The 18,092-nt window shown below is 38.3% G+C and overlaps 1 protein-coding gene and 1 long non-coding RNA gene across 3 annotated transcripts; one reads left to right on the top strand and one right to left on the bottom strand.

Annotated features, from left to right (window-relative positions):
• Positions 1–1,925: 1,925 nt before the first annotated feature.
• LOC127536661 (uncharacterized) lies at positions 1,926–3,946 on the top strand. The gene is made up of 4 exons (XR_007945741.1): positions 1,926–2,201; positions 2,910–3,026; positions 3,355–3,463; positions 3,919–3,946. It is a non-coding gene; the product is annotated as an uncharacterized LOC127536661 (long non-coding RNA).
• A 505-nt stretch (positions 3,947–4,451) lies between these two features.
• LOC110962718 (carotenoid-cleaving dioxygenase, mitochondrial) lies at positions 4,452–9,963 on the bottom strand. 2 transcript variants are annotated; one of them, XM_051957551.1, is made up of 10 exons: positions 9,741–9,963; positions 9,502–9,615; positions 9,176–9,278; positions 8,913–9,041; positions 8,153–8,313; positions 7,890–8,057; positions 6,589–6,726; positions 6,010–6,192; positions 5,757–5,867; positions 4,452–5,588 (listed from the first exon to the last, which is right to left on the bottom strand). In XM_051957551.1, the coding sequence occupies exons 1-10, from the start codon at positions 9,939–9,941 to the stop codon at positions 5,472–5,474; spliced, it is 1,425 nt and encodes a 474-aa protein (XP_051813511.1). In that variant the 5' UTR covers positions 9,942–9,963; the 3' UTR covers positions 4,452–5,471. The 2 variants fall into 2 exon arrangements, with proteins under 2 accessions (XP_051813511.1, XP_022066420.2); XM_022210728.2 differs by having other exon boundaries at positions 9,502–9,617; positions 9,752–9,963.
• Between the last annotated feature and the right edge of the window lie 8,129 nt (positions 9,964–18,092).

Here is an 18,092-nt window from a genome sequence, read left to right as displayed (position 1 = left end):
ACCATCTGCTTGTGCCATCCATGCAGCAGGTCTTACTGTATTTCTAATGTAAAAACACAGCACACTCCTACAACACCGATCAGGATTATGGGATGTTTACTGTTCACATTAAAAATTTAAGATTTGTTATCTAATCTGCATACTGTAACTTGGTTCACAGGAAAAGAAGACCCTGGGTAGTTACAGACACACTCTGAGATCACAAGTTTTACCAAATTTACAATCAAACGTTTAGACACTCTTAGAGTTTAATTATTTTTTACTGTTTTCTACAGTGCAGAACAAAACTGAAAATACAAATTCTATAAATATACAGTGTGAAAGGTGTACACAAGAAAAATATTTCTTATATTTTAGATACCTTGTGAAAAGAAAACCATCAGTTGTGTCGTGTCAAAGTAGTATTCACATACAGCAAATAGCACTCTTCCATTTCTGCTGTATTTCTTTTGGAGAGAGCTGCTCAGCTGAGCAACAGATGCTGAGAAACAGCAGTCTGTCACTACTTTAAGTCATGAAGGGCAGTCATCCTAGAAAATTTTGAGAATTTTAAAAGTTTTGTCAAGTGCAAAAATCATCAAACTCTGAGATAAAAACAACTCATAGGAGTATCACTCACAACAGGAAAGCCACGAGTTCCTTATCCTCCAGAAGAAAACTTTATGATAGTTAGCAGACTCAGAGAAAGAAACAGCTGACAGCAGCTCAGATTAGAGGCCACATCAATGTTTCCCAGAGTTTTAGTTGCAGAAATATCTCAGTATCTACTGTTGGAGGAGACTGACTGAATCAGACCTTCATCGCAGAACTGTTGCAAAGAAACCACGACTGAGGGAGACCATGGAGAAGAAGAAAACTGCTTGGATTAACTGACATAATGTTACAGCAAATATTTTTTTTCTTTAAACAAATATAAAACTTAGTTGCAGAGTGTAGAGGTTTTATTGCAAACAATCTCTGTGACAGAGAGAGAAACCAGAGGGAGAGATCAGGACACTGTTGCATGTTGGTGGCTGGAGTGGAAATGCTGAAGCGTGCTTGAGGTACAAGGAATTTGCAGGGTAGACTGATGACAAAACACAAAGCAGAATATGAACCGAGCAGGTTTTGGTCGATGATACTACCTTAGCAATTGGCAGAATAATTTAGCGAGTAGTGGAGTAAGGAACACGGGTTTAGGTACTGCAGCAGGACATCAGTGGATGTATTTCAGATGTGTCAGGTGATTCCCATGAAGCAGTAATAGGTGTCCACAGTCAGATACACAGAGGACAGACAATAACACACAAGAGAGAAAAAGAAAAGGGTGACACACTGGAGTTTTTCAGAATTCAAAGCAACTCATTACCAGCATTACCAACTATCTCCTACACTGTGTACACTGTACGTTTCTATTTGGATTAAATGTCATTAACCAGCTCTAAATGTGTTTCTGTTGGTCCGTGTTGCGGCTTTATTTGAGACTCAGGTAATCCACTTTGCTGCCACAGGGTAGCAGCATTGATCTGCAGTTAAACCACCACCTTAGCAGCTCCATCCCGCCACTTTACTCACAATATGCTTCTAATCTTCTCCTGTATAATCCTATTGATTTAATCCATCTGGGCAATATGAAGAGATCTAGAAACACCTCACATGTCCATGGCAACCACTCTCTTTTAAAATAAGACTTGTGCAATAAATAAATAGCAACCCAAGTAGTGTCCGTGAATGGAACTGTAACTTTTATAGCTCTTCAAGACTTTAATAGGAATTGTCTGATAAATTGAATAGAAATGTAGGTATTGCTCAACGTGTTTCCATCTTTTTAGAGAAGTGACAATATATCTCTTGCACTACTTGCGCGACCTGCCTACCTTGAATTTCCCAGCAGCCCTGAATGCAGCATTATCCAGAACGTTACTCAGACTTTGGGAAACCTCTGAACTGTCAGCGGACAGATTAGCGACGAAATAAGCGACAGTTTACTGCCATATTAGCATCTTTTAAATGAATATATGAAATATTTATTCCTTAAATACATACCTTGTATTTCTTGTAAGTACAGGTTAGCTATGCGTCTTTACACAATACTTAGCTAGTTGTTGTTAATTAGCATATTAACCATAAGGACAGCTGCTAGCTTACCTGCTAATTTATACTTTTGTTTTAGCTTCATGTTTATGCGAAGACTCGTTATTAGGGCCGACCTGACTGTTGAGGTAAAGTTGGGTTTTTACAGCATTTTCTGAGCCAGATGATTATAACGGTATCTATATTACTAACAGTAAGGAATAGCACTACAACCAAAGAGATACCTAGCTAATCAAGGACGTCTAATGATAATGCATGTTTACTTAACAACAGAAGTGACTACACAATATCACTTCAACTGATTATATATATAGTATGTGTATATATATATATATATATATATATATATATATATATATATATATATGTCACTCAGGTATTTTCATGTTTTCTGTGAAAAGTCACACTTTTATCCATGTGCTAACATAGCTGCACAATGGTTTTCTAATCATCAATGAGCCTTTCAACACCATTAGCTAACACAATGTAGCATTAGAACACAGGAGTGATGGTTGCTGGAAATGTTCCTCTGTACCTCTATGGAGATATTCCATTAAAAATCAGCCGTTTCCACATAGAATAATCATTTACCACAGTCTACACTGAATTTATCATTCATTTAAAGTTATCTTCATTGAAAAAAAAACTGCTTTTCTTTCAAAAATAAGGACATTTCTAAGTGACACCAAACTTTTGAATGGTAGCAGTTTCCAGTATTTCCAGAAATTAATAGACACATGTTGTCCAGACCTATTTTAATACAAACTGTACTGGAAACCTCTGCAATGGTACTGACAGACAGATAAACTGTCTCTAATTTAAGTCCCTATTTGCAGCAGCACTAAACTACAATGAGAGACGCAGCACCAGAGGAAGTAAAACTGATGCCACCTGCATTAAACAAGAGGACACTGAACAGCAACAACGAGCCACAGCAGACAACCCCCCAAGAGGTAGGAATAGCTGCAGAGAGTCTGAAAAGTCAGTTACTGCTATCCGTGTCTCAATAGTTATGCTTTTTGTGCAATGATCATTGTGGTTTACAATAAATGAGGTCCTCTTGAGCCATGGCAGCTCAGAAAATACTATTTCCTTACAGATTCTGACAAGAAAATTGGGTTAAACACGAAATAGTGATGCCATTTTTGGGGGGTTTAATTCGAACAAAACCCAGAGACAATTAAAGAAAAGTAATTTTACTGCTTTACTGTTATCGTAACTTTTATCTGTGTTGGGGTAGATAGTCTACTAGGTTTTTCAGTCTTTTTCTTATTGCATTAGATGGAATGCACACTTGCAAATCAGGAGAAATCTCCACCATCAGAGAAAAATGCTCCATCTGAAATGTCTGCTTTGGAGTCCGCTTGTTCATTTGAGGATACAGCTACAGGTATGTCTGTCAGAATATTGGCTGTATCAAAGTTTGTGTGCTTCAAAATGAGGCCACAGGAAGTGAAAATGCCCGCAGCTAAAGAGTAGATATGTGGTGTGAAATAAACAAGATAATGCTCAGTTTAAAGCCACATCCTGTTTAGAAAAAATATTTGAATTTGCTCTTCTATTACAAGAACTTTGTGTGCACCTGTTACTTTTGACAACTGTTAGCTTCTCTTCTACTCTATTTGAAATTTTAAGGATCCCAGTCATAGAAAAATGAAGTACATATATTTTTATTGCTTCATTCAGACATGCAGCCTGGTCCTACATTTCTGAATTGCTGTTTACTTTTCACTGTTTTCTAACATTTATATAAATAAGATACTGGAATAAGTAATGTAGGGGACTGATATGGCTATTGGCTATGACATTTGCAGCACCCTCCTGATATTTGCTTTCTTGTTACAGGCACGAGTAGAGAGATCAGCATGCTGGCTTCAAAATTTGCTGAAGTGTTAAGGTAATTACAGTTTTAGTTGCTTATTTGGAAAAAGAATGAGCTTAACATCTGTAACTGATGCCATATGAGCATTTAAAAACACACAGTTTAAACTACATAGACTCACTTCCTTTCTGGAAAAAGAGAAGTTGAATGCAGATGGTACAGATCCCAGGAAATACTGCAAATCCAGAGAAGTCTGCTTTTTTTATGGAGTCAAATTGTCACAGTGGACTTTTAGGGCTCGTTTTAAACTCATCGCCACAAGCGTTGGGACATGCTTGCTTGTTAAGTGTAATGTTTTCGTCGTTACAAGGCCTCATCAATTTTTATGATTTGTTGCAGTGAGAGAGCTGCAGCAGATTACACCCAGATGAAGGAATTAGAGGGCATTTTGACCCAAGCTCGAAACCTGGAATCCTACCTGAAAGAGAAGAAACGCCATCTGAGGCAAACATTGGCTCTAATTTCTGATAAACTGATGGGTTAAGTATCCTGTACGGCTTGTAGCTTTTGTGATGTAGCTGACATATATATTTTAGTTTCATGAATAGCCTTGTGTACTGCATGTAACCGTTCTGCAGTTAGTATTCTTACAATGTGTGCTGTGTGATGATTGATGAAACATGTTAATTGTAATACGTTTGTGTTTGAAGTACAGTATGTACAGAATTTTATTCATTCTGCTTGAAATCTCTACAGAAATAACCACAATTTCACAAATGATTATTCATCCTAGGCTTATATTTTGTGATATGACATAAACATAACTGACTAAATGCCATTTTTTAAATGCTAGAAGAAAGTTTATTAAAAAAAATGGCCTCTCCTCATACACACCAAAAGAAGAGAAGTACAGGAGAAATTCACCTACACTATTCAAAACCAATGAATACAGAAAAATACAATGTGTTCAGAGAGATCTTTGCTGCACTACAGTCTTCCTTGTCATGGTCACTAATGTATTTACGAGGCATTAAAGCGATGCAAAGAAAATTGGCAGCCACATTCGAGTGACATCATCAGCTTGTACATTCTTCAGAAAATAAAGTCAAATATATATTTGTACAAGGTTACTGTGAGTAAATTACATGTAGCTTTCTCCAACAAAAAAAGTGTCCTGGCATGCATTTACTTATCAGTTTCACACTCTTACAGAATAAGATGCCATAAAATCTCTTTGCTGAACTTGCCCACAATCGGCTGTGTAACAACTTTTATTATGCACTCAGACAGCATAAAAGATGCAAAAAAAGAGAACTTTCCTTGATTTAGCCGCACACACCCACGAGTTCAACCACCCACAGCCCTTAACATAGAGTGAAATATACATAAAAGGAAATATTTAGCATTAAGTATAGACTTACAACAGTATTTAGAACAGGTTTCCAGTGTTTCTAATAGTACAACACATTTTTGTGGTGATCTCGAAATCAGCATGTAGGATGAGACAAACAGAATGTCACAATGATATTTAGTGCAGGTCTGTTTATCTCAGGTCATTCTTTGCCTCTTCACACATCTATGCAGCAGAACTGAATGCCCCGTGGAAACCGTAGGGAATGTTGACAGGTACCTCAGCCCTGCCCAGCTCCTCAAACGTCTTGGCATCTAAAACCAGAAGGAATGTACTCTTGTCCTGGATAAATATAGACACAAGGACAAAGAATTATTTTGTGTTGATTAAAGAGAGGCACCAAAGTGTGCCCCAGTAACCCACAGTTTCCCCCTGAACTGCTGCTGGTTTGGTTTTCAGAATCAGCGGGATGGATGGTAATTTTTTTTTAAAACAAAGTACTGTACTCACCTTATTTGGAGTGATGACCACAGACAAGATAACACCATCGTCCTCCTCTGTAGCATTAGGAGAGGGAATGAAGATTGGTTCAGAGGGATACAGACCAGGATGATCCCACACCTGCAAGAAAATAATTTAGTTACATTACAAATCTTACAATGTTAACATATGATATTGATCTTCAACAGCTACTATAGGCAAGTTATGTTTGTATCCGTTTCGTTTTTTTGTTGGCATTTTTTGGCATGATGTTACAGCGTACCTTCATGTGTTTGCCCTGGAGGTCCATCTTGATCAGAGTGTCCCCGACAAGGTGTCTGAAGCCACAGCCGTAGAAGTAGCGGTAGGGACGGGTGTTGTACTTGCCATAGTTGATCTGAGGGAACTCCAGACCTCCATATTGATGGAGATCTTCCCCGTGGAGGTCTTCATGAGTACAGAACACCTGTACAAAGGACTGACATGGATGACAGTCAGGGAAATTTAGCACTTTGAGTACAACACTTTAAAGATGCTGTCTTGTGCCCCTGTTGAGCAAACTGAATGAAAGTCTTGTGTCATGAGAATTTGTCTCAGTTTTCTGCTCAAATACCACAGACACCAATTTACCATGACTGCATAAGCCCTAGTTTTATGCTCGTAAACATGTATGTTTTCAAGACAGAGTATCTGTCCTGCAAGTGGTTCAGCTTCGTTAACCAATGTCATGAGTTGTCAGATGTTAGCTGATGCTGTCAGTCAGAGTTGACATCTTTACTGAACACCTGTAAGACATGTTTGATGGAAATTGTTTTTACAGTTTCCAGAGTGTTGATACTTGTAGATGCTGTTGGCTTTGTACCTTGTTTTTGCCCGTTCTTACAGACGTGGCTGTGCTGCTGGGCCGGTCAATCAAGTTCTGGCCGTAGGGCGCATCACTGTCCACACTGAGAGGCAGCACGAAGCGACGGGGGAACACTCGACACAGAGTGTTATACACCTGATAAGGAGACAAGGAGGATGTCAACTTCAATCAATCAAAGTTTATTTATAGAGCACTTTACAACACTCAAAGTACTTTCCAGTAAAAACACACATTAAAAAATAAATTAAAAAAGAGCAGATTAAAAGAAAGCAACAACAAGAAAATAAAATCAGATAAAATAACTTCAGCAAACCAAAGAGGAAGTCAGGCACTTCGCTGAAGTTACATCTGTATTTAGATCAAGTAGATGGGGGGGACAGATAAAGTAGATGGTACTTCCATTTTAATATTTAATAGCTACAACTTATATGCATTGTACATAATTCTTCCTTGTCAAAAAGAAAATGTAGATATTGACAATGTCAGTCTTCCATAGACGAATAACTTCGCTTTTATCGTGTTTTTCAACAAATTGATCCACAGTTGAGCTGCATTTATCCACAGTGTGAATTGTGGATTTCTACAGAAGAGTATAATTAATTTTAATTTCATTTTATATGCAGTTCAGCGCATCTTCAGTTCTACTCCCAGATATCTAGTTTCTTCTTAGATATCTTAAATTCTGTTTAAACCAGTCAATTTGAAATTGCAGATGTCTTGAATTAGCGTTTTGAAATGGAGATGAGATTGCAGATGTCTGTAGTTAAGGCTGAAGTTACGGTAGGATGACTTGCTTTTTCTGCACTTTGCTACCAATTTAGAGAAGCCTGAGGCCAAAGTTGTGGTAATTTTGACCACAAGTTTCAAATGAACAGAGATCTTGTTGTCCACACATTCCGTGTTGATGAACTCTTCCTTTTTCAGGGCATCGTATAAAGAATTTATCCACCACAACAGCTGCTTTTGGTTTTGTTAAGTGTTCAGAATGCTTTGTTGGACCAGTATCTAATTTGAAGCTTTGCATGAGCAGCACCATGTACAACAATTCAGGCTACTCATAATAGTGTCTGAGATGTAAACAACTGTTATTCTGAGTAGTCAAAACTGAGTGATGGATATCTCTAACTGCTATTTTGACCAATCAGAACGACATTGTAGTTATCTGCAATATTCTGACTACTCAGTGTACTTATGACTTGTTAAAATGACAAGTCATAAGTAATTGCTGATAGTCAGACTTCATAGTTAAATGTTACAGTGGCCTACCATAGGCAGTGAAATTTACTTATCATGCTTACATCATCAAGGGCTTCTCCAGACTTGCGCAAATTCTGGATGTTATAGGCCTCAATTGCCTGGCCATCATCTGAAGCACACATATCCATTATCAAGAAGCCATCCTCCTCATAGGCATTAATCTGGTGGAAGGTTGACAGTGGCTTGGCAACATACTTGATGTTGCTTACCTGAAACATGAACAGGAATGAAAATGTTTTACATTCATTACAGGCATACTGAAAACACTGCACTTAAAAGAGTTCAAGGTCTATTCAAGTTGCACCTTCCCAGTTTGTTTGTGAATCAGGTGGAAGACAGTGTTGAGGTTGGGGTCCCAGGAAAAGGCATCCCTGATGCTTTTTCCTGTCAGCTTGCCTGTGACAATCTTCAACAGGTTCATCTTGATGGGTTGTTCAATGAACACCACGTAGTTCTCAGACATTGCTATAATGGATTGAGAAATTGTTATGATAAACCAAAACCAAGGATAATTGAAAAAGCCTTTCTGTCATTTATCAGGGGTAAAATAGTGAAAAAAATGCTTCAGCGTCATATTTCCAGCTTCCAGCAGAAGATTGTCAAAATCTATCATTACATAGTCTAAGTAGAATCATTTTCTGTGGTCTTAAACATTATTCTACTAAAACTGAGACAGCAGCCGACTGTAACTAAATGATGTGGTTGATATTTGAAACGCTGATTTGTGTGGCAAGAGTGAAGTGTACAATGCCTATCAAAAGTATTGATCAATTTGAATGTTCCTCCTGTTATTTCATTTAAATACTGAATCATGTTCATTACTTTGTATAAACTGGTATTCACTTTGACATGAAAGTCTTTTTTGAGACCTCCAATGCTTTTTTATAGGCACTGTAGTTAATGTGGATTGGTCATGTCTGACCATTACCTCATCAGCTAAACAGGGTTAATAAATCTTCAATTTTCTTGGTAGATTATAAAAAAGAATGAATCCATCTATGATAAATGTAGTCAGGGCACAAGGGTGACAGCAATGAGGGCTTTGATATGAGAATTCTGTTCACCAAAGCTGTGGTAGTAGGAGGGTTTGGTTTTGTCCACTGAAGGAATCGAGCACAGCACTGTGGCTCCCTCCAAGGTCTCCCCTTCTGTTTCCTTGGTTGGGGGCACTCGGATGATGTTGTAGAACGCTCCTGCCGAGACAATTTAAATCCTTCATGAAGGCTATCAGACACACAAGGAGCAGTGGTGCTGTTCTGCACGCTTGTCTCATAATATACAGACTCCTGTGCTTTGTCAGTACTGTTATTGGATGTTTCTAGAGTACCTTTGCTGGTGTAGGAATTCCCCATGTTGTATGCCGTTCCATCAGGGTCGGTGTGGGGGTGTGCAGTCGCTCCATTCACAGCAATGAATTTGCTCCAGTCCACCTGATACAAACAATTATATGAGTGTGAATAACACCATGCTTTCCTGACACTTTGTTGTCTATGTTATAGTTTTAATCCTCTGTTTTTAATACAGTAGGGTGTAGCAGTAGCCTGTGAGCTGATAATAAAGTCAGGTTATATTTCACTTATCTGTGGCTTACCTTATCACATGCAAATAAAACCTCTAGTACACATTGTACAAATACATTCATCACAATGTTACCTTTTTAATTGACTCCAGTGTCTCAGGATCCACCATGTGCATAACATTAGTTTCTGTGCTGACATAGTAATCACCTTTGTAGGTCACAAAGCTCACATTGGCATTATCTGTGGGCTCTAAATGAAAGGAGAAGTTATCAGTCATATGTGAAAGTCAAGACAAAGTACAGCAGTCAAAGCTGCTGCACATTCAAATCACAGATGACTGCATTAGGAGTGTTTGCTTTCATGCAGCATGACAAAATACTCACTTGGTAGTTCAAATCTTGACAGAAAGCGCTGGAAGACGTTTTTACAGGGGTCTGGCATGGTGACAGTCCCAAACTCAGATACAGTAATGCGGTTGTACTCCTTATTGGATTGGTAGCTGTCACTGGACAGGAAGCGGCTTTTGTAGGTCACCTGCCCATTGGATATCTGGAACTGGTGCAGGAGAGCCATACCATCAAACCAGTGGTTGAACCTTATGGGAAAGGAGGGACCAGCCAAAAGGCGTTAGTTTTGTGCCGTTTATGCATGAACACTTTGCAATGTCTTACTCACTTATGGTCTCCGATCTCAAACTTCCCTGGCCCGTTTCTCAAGAAGCTCCCATTGATCCATTCTGGGATTGTTCCACTGATTCTGGTGCTGATGGGCTCTGGGGTGTCTTCCACTGAGGACACAAGCTTCTCAATGCAAGGCAGACTGCTCACATCTGTGAAGTGGCTGATGTTCTTTCTGCGTGCTGTGGAAAGACGTTAGCAAGCTTTGTAGATCCAAAGTACGCTCAAAAAAAAAATAGTGGTTCTCGAATGGTTCTTCAGAATGCTCTCTTAGTCTTCAAAGTGCTATCACCAGTTAAAGAATCCCCTATTTTGGTAGATTGTTCTTCACTTACTTTATGTGGTTCTTTAAAGTACTGAAGATTCTTCATTTTTATTGTAGTTAATGGGTTTGGTGGCAGGTATTAGCATAAAATTAGAACCGCAACTAATATATATATATATTTTATTATCCATTAATCATTTGGTGCATAAAACATCAGAAAACTGAAAAAAAAAGCTCACAGTTTACCAGAGTATGTAAACTGTTCTTTCTGACAACAGTCTTGGACCTAAAATATCATACGCAGTATAAGGAAGACCCAGAAATGCTGCAAACTCTTATATTTAACTTTTTATACTTAATATGGTAAAAATGATTTTCAAGTCCCGTTATCAAAATAGAGCCAGGTGGGTCCACAACCGACTGTCTTGAAAGTGGTTTCTTACAGAGCCTTTTTTGGTTAAAAAATTCTTTAAGAACTCTTGGATTTATAGTGCCTAAGCAAACCATTTTTTCATGGTCAGTTGAGGCAACTTTGGGATTTCTTTAAAGCACCTTTTTGCTAAAGGATTCTTGGAATGAAAAATGGGTCCTCTATGCCATCACTATGAAGAACCACTTCTGGTTTCACTTAGCATCTTTACTTTTCTCACAAGGAATGTTATTATTTATTAAGCTAAATAACTGGAGTTAAAGTGTGTAAAGCTGTTAGAATTAAATGTTTACCTGAGGCACCCTTCTTCTGGTGTGTGATGGCGTCCATGGCTTTGGCTCAGTCTCCTGCAGCTGAAGTCTCTGTGGTGCTGTTATCCAAAGGCTGATTCTCAGCTTTATATTGTCCTCCAGACCGTGACGCCCCCTAGAAACAGTGTACAATGATAACATTCTTTTGTAAGCCTTTACAAAAGTACACATTGACCAAAAGGATATATGGAATCATCTTCACTGAGAGTGTCTAATCAGCCTTTTTTTCCAAGTAGTTATTTGTTCCAGTTTTGTTGTTGAGGCTAATTAACTAGATAAATCGATTGAAACTGAATGGAATATTTGTTAATGAAAGCTTCTATTTCTGAAATAATGATAGCATTTGAGAATGTTCTCATGCTGAGAGGGATTTTTTCTTTGATTGTATCTGGAATGGTAATAAAATAAGTGCTGGAAATTTGCTCTCACATTATGATTCAGCAAAATATGCTGCCCATACAGGGGTTTACTATTCATTTGGTGATTTCCGTGGGAGCACAGAGAGAGTTTGTGATGCAGGTTTGCTCAGTGTGCTTTAACCTGTAGGTCATAGGTACTGCAGAATCTGAATTCAATATATACAGTAGGTTAGGGCTGGGCGATAAATCGAATTAATTCGATTAATTCGCCTTTTTAACACCCGACGATTTGAAAATTTCCCAAATTGTAAAATTGAGGCGAGCTTAAATATATAACAATACAGATTCTTCTGCCTTTCACAACTTGTGCACAGGCGTTTGCTTCCGCCTCTCATCTCCTTCCGCCAAAACACTCAGCTAATTTCAGCTAATTATTTTGGTCCAGTGAGGTGAACGGGAGCTTACATAATAACCTTTTGTTATGTAACTCTTGCAAAGACTCTCCACAGTCTAGCGTTTTGGAGAGGCTGGATGGTGGATCATCAGGTGCATGAGCTGCACCTCGGCCCGTTGTGCTCTGGTTGTAAAAGGCCAATAAAACAGTCAGTGGTGCTGTGGCTGCCCCTGGTCTCTGCCCCTGCCCACAGTACACCTCTACTGTGTAGAAACGAGGGCAAGTATAATACTTTGAAACCAGGGGAAACTGTGGATGTAGAAGGACCAAAGTAACATGTAAAAGAGACCAGTTCTGCTTGCTTAAAATCAGACTCAGGAAGGTGATGTCGATGAGAGCTTCTTCTTGTTTAGGAAGCTAGGTCTGTGTTAATTTACTCTGTGTCTTCAGTTAGATTAGATTAAATACTGGATTTTCCATTGTCCTTTAGAGGCAGGTTGTATTGATGTAAACAAGACTCCTTGCTAACATATTTAAAACGTCATGGAGCAGGGGTGTCAAACTCATTTTAGATCAGGGGCCACATTCAGTCCAATTTGAACTCAGGTGGTCCAGACCAGTTAAATCACACCATAATATCTTATAAATCTCTTCAAAATTTTCCTTTGTTTTAGTGCAAAAAAGGCACAATCTGAAAATGTTTACATTTAAGGAGTTATCTTTTTCTTTTTTTTTTTTACAAAACATTATGAACAACCTGAGATTTCCTGTTTCAACAACATTCAGCCTCAGTTTATCATTTACACATTACAACTTCCAGATCAGAGTGTCTATAAAGGAACACAACATTTAGTCACAGGTGTCTGGAGCTGAATGATATAATATTTTACTTTATGATTAAAATCACAAAAGTCAAAACAAACAAAACAAAAACAAGCCAAAATACTACAACAATGAGACATAAAATGATTTTAAAAAATGAGACAAACGACATGAAACAAAACAAAAAGAAACAAAATAGTGGACAAAAGTTACAAAGTGACAAAAAAATGAACAAACGACAAAAAAATCACAAAAATGACAAAAATGATTCACAAAACAACAAATGAAACGAAATGCAAAATTACAAAAATAGATCAAAAAACACAAGCAAGACAAAAAGGAAACACAAAACGACAAAAGCATGCCACAAAATCATACAAAAACAAGACAAAATATTTCAAAAATGAGACAAAACGACAAAAGAACAATGAACAATGTAGTATTTTGCTTTATGATCAGAACAAATTGTCATGGTCTAGAATTATTTTAAATTTTACAGTTTTACTAATTTACTATTTGCAGTTAATGTCTTCTGTGTAATTTTTACATTTTACAAAGTTGTGGGCCGGATTGGACCCTCTGTCGGGCCACTTTTGGCCCGCGGGCCGCATGTTTGACACCCCTGTCATAGAGTCTTAAGAAACTGAACAAAGACAATCTGGCAAAGAACTAAGGAAAAGTGAGACTTTTGCTTATTGTTTCCCTGGACTCTAACCCTTCCAGTGAATCAGGTGCTGGTATCTTCAACCCCTTGCATGCCCGCAGAATGAACTTGTAGCGTAGTCCTCCATTGATCCACCAGGGGAAGGGTGGGGGTGAGAGGGGGTCTGTTGGAGGGTTGATTCTCACATCCTTGACCTTCAGTCTACCCATAGGTATACCACAAATAAACCACATTTAGCATGTTGTAAATGGGAGAGGGGCTGATAAATCCAGAAATACCAGTTTGAACATTAGCATTTATTGTTAAAGTGTGGCATCTGTGTGCAAGATTGTGGTTAAAGAGGACATGAAGGTAGTTGGTGTGAGAGAAGAGGATGCAGAAGACAGGGTTAGATGGGGGCAATTGATTCGCTGTGGCGACCCCTGAAGGGAAAAGCCGAAAGGAAAAGAAGAAGATCTGTGTGCAAGATTACCAGAGTCACGGACACAGTCATTATGCTGTTCATAGCATTGTGAGTTGGACATTGTTTGCAGCTGTGACTTAGGGATTTGGTGTGCAATTGATGTTCACGCTTGTTTTTTTGTAGATAGTGTGTGTTTATATCAAAGTCCTACAGGAGAAAGTCATTACTGATGTTTTATGTTCCAGCAGTGTGTGTCAGGATAGGTTCCAACGCACAAACATGCATGTAGCTGTTTTGCAGCTTGTTGCAGTGTGGGCTGTTATTAATGTAATTCATATCTGTTCTGACCGAGGTTACCAACAGTTCAGCATTCCTATAAAATGTTTCACAGTAAGGAAGTCTGATAACACTTGGGGTCTTGTTAGGTCCAGGTCACCACCCATGAAATGATGTCATTGGCTCCATATACTATATGGAATTTACAGTGTTGTAGTTGATCCTAGTTTCATATGTTTATTCTGATTTCACAGTTAACAGCTGTATGGTCATCACATACCATGTTGTTTATGTTAATATAATTTCCAGACTCGTGTTAGAGGTTAGATACTTTTCATGTTTTTGTAACTTGGGGGCAGCTAAAGGTCATAAATCAGTTTTAAATGTATGTATTGTTAGTAAATGGCTGCTTGTTTACAGATCCAACAACCAGACTAGAACTCATTTGAGGCCATCACGCTGTGTGCCAGCCAGGAAAATGTTTGTTCCATATTCACTCCCCCTGCAGCAGTATTTGTGGTCTCCACTAGTTCCAAAAACAAAATACCCCGCTATGCTCATCAGTTTTACTGCTGTTTTGTGCTGAGCAAGGCCGGTAAGAGTGATGAGAATAAACTAAAACTGTAAACAATTAAAGGAAACAGAGTTAATGTATGCGCTGTAAGGTAATGCTTTAGGTGAATATCTTATCATGTATGAGTTGATGGAAAGCAGCCACAGGTCTGACTCCTCCTCACAGCCATTTCTCTAACCAGGCTCAGATTGTATAAGACACCGCTTGGTTGATGTTCAACCTTTTTCTTAGGTCAAGCTGTCTGTTGCTGCTTTTGTGGCTAAAGTTTGATGTTACAGGTTTGTGGTCAAGTTATTATTGAAGCATAAGTTATCCTTTTACACTGCCTCTGTACTGACTGTCTTTTGTTCTAGCTTTGATCTGATATGTTGGCTGAAGCTAACAGGTATTAATTCAGACGACTCATCACTGATGTTTAAAGGTGTCACATGCACATTTAAAGCGGTTACTGTCCCAGATACAATACGCAGAGGAAAGAAGAAGAAGTCATGCCTGTATTTGTGCGTTAACTCAGCACAGTGGAAATAAGTAAACGGATCTGCAAGAGAATAAATATTTGAAAGTTATACATAAAACCTAAGTGTTTCTGTGTTACATCCTGAACTGCCACCTGGTTCCACTAATTTGTATTTTCTGTTGCAATAATGTTTCCATCATTAACTGATGCAAAGAAGTTCACTAAAATTCAAGAAAATAAATGTTTGATTCTCAAAATTTCCCACAGGTAGGAGCCTCATAAGCATGGTTTGATGTGTCCCCATCCCAGTTCTCAGACAAAACCTGCACCTATGGTTTGTGGGATGGTAAATGTTGACAGAGTGTAAAGAAAGCAGTTACTCGTTAAGATTCAAGTGTCGGAGCTCATTTGAACCCTCTGGTGGCAGACGGCTGCATGTGTACAGCCAACACACCAGGGACTGTAAAAATTCAATTTTAGGCAGTACAGAATCATTAGTGAGCCGTTATCTTGTAAATATTATTTTTCTCAGCATGTTCGCTTTGTAGCCATAAATTGGAAGCCAAAAGGCACTATTAAATGCAAGTAGGGTAAAGTTACACTACCAGTCAAAAGTTTTGGAAAACCCCAATTTTTCCCCTTTTTTATGGGACATTATGCATCTTGATGTCTCATTGTGGTGTATAAGATAGGCGGTTCACCACTCTTATATATATATTCCACTCATATTTGGAATATTTTGTCTTGTTTTTGTCTGACTTTTGTCGTTTGTCTCGTGTTTTTGTTGTTTTAGCATTTTTGTCGTTTTGTTTCCTTTTTGTCTCGCTTCTGTTTTTGTCTTATTTTGTCACTTTGTGTTTTGCTTTATTCGTTGTTTTGTGTATTGTGCCATTTTGTGTTTTTTTGCTCGCTTGTGTTGTTTGTGTATTTATTTGTCGTTTTGTTTCTTGCTTTTGTCATTTTTTTGTCTCATTTGTGTAATTTCTTGTCTCATTTGGACGTTTGTCAATTTTTTCATTTTTTGTCACTAACTTTTTTGTTTAATTTTTTGGTCTTTTTTTGTTTTGTTTCATGTCATTTTGTCCCATTTTTTGTCGGTTTGTTTCTCATTTTTGTAATATTTTGTCGTTGTTGTTGATGTTTTTTGTCATACTTTTATCAACTTGAGCATAAACTAAAATACTATATTGTCCATTTCCAGATGACTAAATGTTTTGTGCCTTTGTAGACACTCTGTGAACTGTGAATTGTAATGTGTCAATGACAAACTGAGACATAATATTGCTGAAATTGAACTTATTGTTCTTTTTAAAAAAAAATTCAGGTTGTTTATAATGTTTTGTAAAAAGCTAATTTCTGACCTGAAAATTTACAGAATGTACTTTTTTGCAAATCAACAAAGAGAAACATTTGGAGTTGTTGTTGTTTATAGGTTATTATGTTATGATTTTACTGATCCGGCCCACTGGAGATCAAATTGGGCTGAATGGAACCTGAACTAAAATGAGTTGGACACCTCTGGTCTAAACATTGCACCCAACACACATTAAACCCACTTCGCTTGATTCCTGTATTTTAAGAAAAGGAAAAAAATCATTTCATAGCGATGTAAAGAGCAACAAGGCTGCTATCATCCAAGAAAAATTAAATGGAAACTGCGACAAACAGAGGAAGAAATATGCCAAAAACCTGTCGCAGCCAAAACAGTGTATTGCCAACAACGTTAGTGTAGCGGAGAGATTTCTCTTTCCTACTTATTTGTGGGAAGTGGGCGTAAAACTGACATATTTTTTCACGTTTTAAAGATCAGATGAAACTGTCTGGAGTCTTTATCCTTATTATTTATTATATTGTCACTTCCGTGTCTGAGCGGAAACACGCATCACTCATAAACACGAGCGCAGTGAGCAGTCAGTCAGTGCGCGAGCCGTGAACCGTCCGGAGCAGCATCCAGGGAGCAGCGACCCAGTGGAGGTGAGGAAGGGTTGGGGTGTCCTGTCGTCTGTCTGAGACATTCACAATCACTTTTTGAGGTTCTAAGTTTTTTTCAGCCGGCACAAACGTCTGAGTGAGCTAATATCTTCGAAATAGGACACTCAGTTTATTAAATCAAGTCATTCCAATACATAAGTAACTGGTTATAAATGCTGTATTGATACAAGTCTTCTGATCAGAGACAGAAAATGATACCGATGTAAGCATCAGTGCAAAATATGTCCTTTCCTTACTGTACATACAGAGATTGGTTTTCAAATACAAACAAGGAAAACAAACATAAATATTATTGTAAAGGTCAGGCGAGACTATGCAAAGAACAGTAAATCCTTCTCGGTCACAACCGTTAATATTTGCCAACAGGAAACATGGGACTTTCCCAGAGACACACCTTTGCTGTTTACCTTTCATAAACTTACTTTATTTGTATTTTTATGGCTGTTGGAGCTGATAACAGACCGGACCTCCACACCTACTGGGCGGTAGAAGCAGTGCGCGTCCCCGCGGACAGCAGACGTTCACTCTTTGTTACAAAACCGGCACCGTTTACCGAGCTGCTGTGGAGTAAAGCGTGTTATTACTACTTTTTCTAACTTTCCTGTCGTTTTCAGGAGGCGGTAAATTACTGAAGAGCCAAAAGCCCCGACAGAGTCTTCTTCACGGCGCCTCCAGAAGGTATGCCACACCTTTGTAGGTGCTGCAGGCTAGCAGACCTGTGTCACCGTGCCTCACACCAGACCGCCACACCAGACACAACAGTGTGCTTTCTGCTCTGAAGAAAATGCAGAACTATGGAATTTCCTCCTATCAGTATAACTCGGTATCGTGAGTTTGCCAAAAAAAAAAAGGAAGACAGTTAGAACCCTTAAACAGTGTCATGCCGTCTTATTATGTGGAGTAGTGACAGTGAAATAGCTTCAAAGGAGCAGTTCACTTCATAATCCAGTTTTTCCACTTGTCAAAATGTAAGGGTCATATTTTAAATAGTGCACAGGGTGGTTGCAAAAGATATTCCCTTATTTTAGAAATAAAACACATTTATAAATCATGTAATTCAAATCACCCACTACTACAGCCTCAACAATAAACATCAAGTA

Source organism: Acanthochromis polyacanthus, chromosome 13 (genome assembly GCF_021347895.1).
Source record: "Acanthochromis polyacanthus isolate Apoly-LR-REF ecotype Palm Island chromosome 13, KAUST_Apoly_ChrSc, whole genome shotgun sequence".
NCBI classification, from domain to species: domain Eukaryota; kingdom Metazoa; phylum Chordata; class Actinopteri; family Pomacentridae; genus Acanthochromis; species Acanthochromis polyacanthus.
Note: the sequence above shows the minus strand (reverse complement) of the source record. Positions and strands in the feature narration are given on the sequence as shown.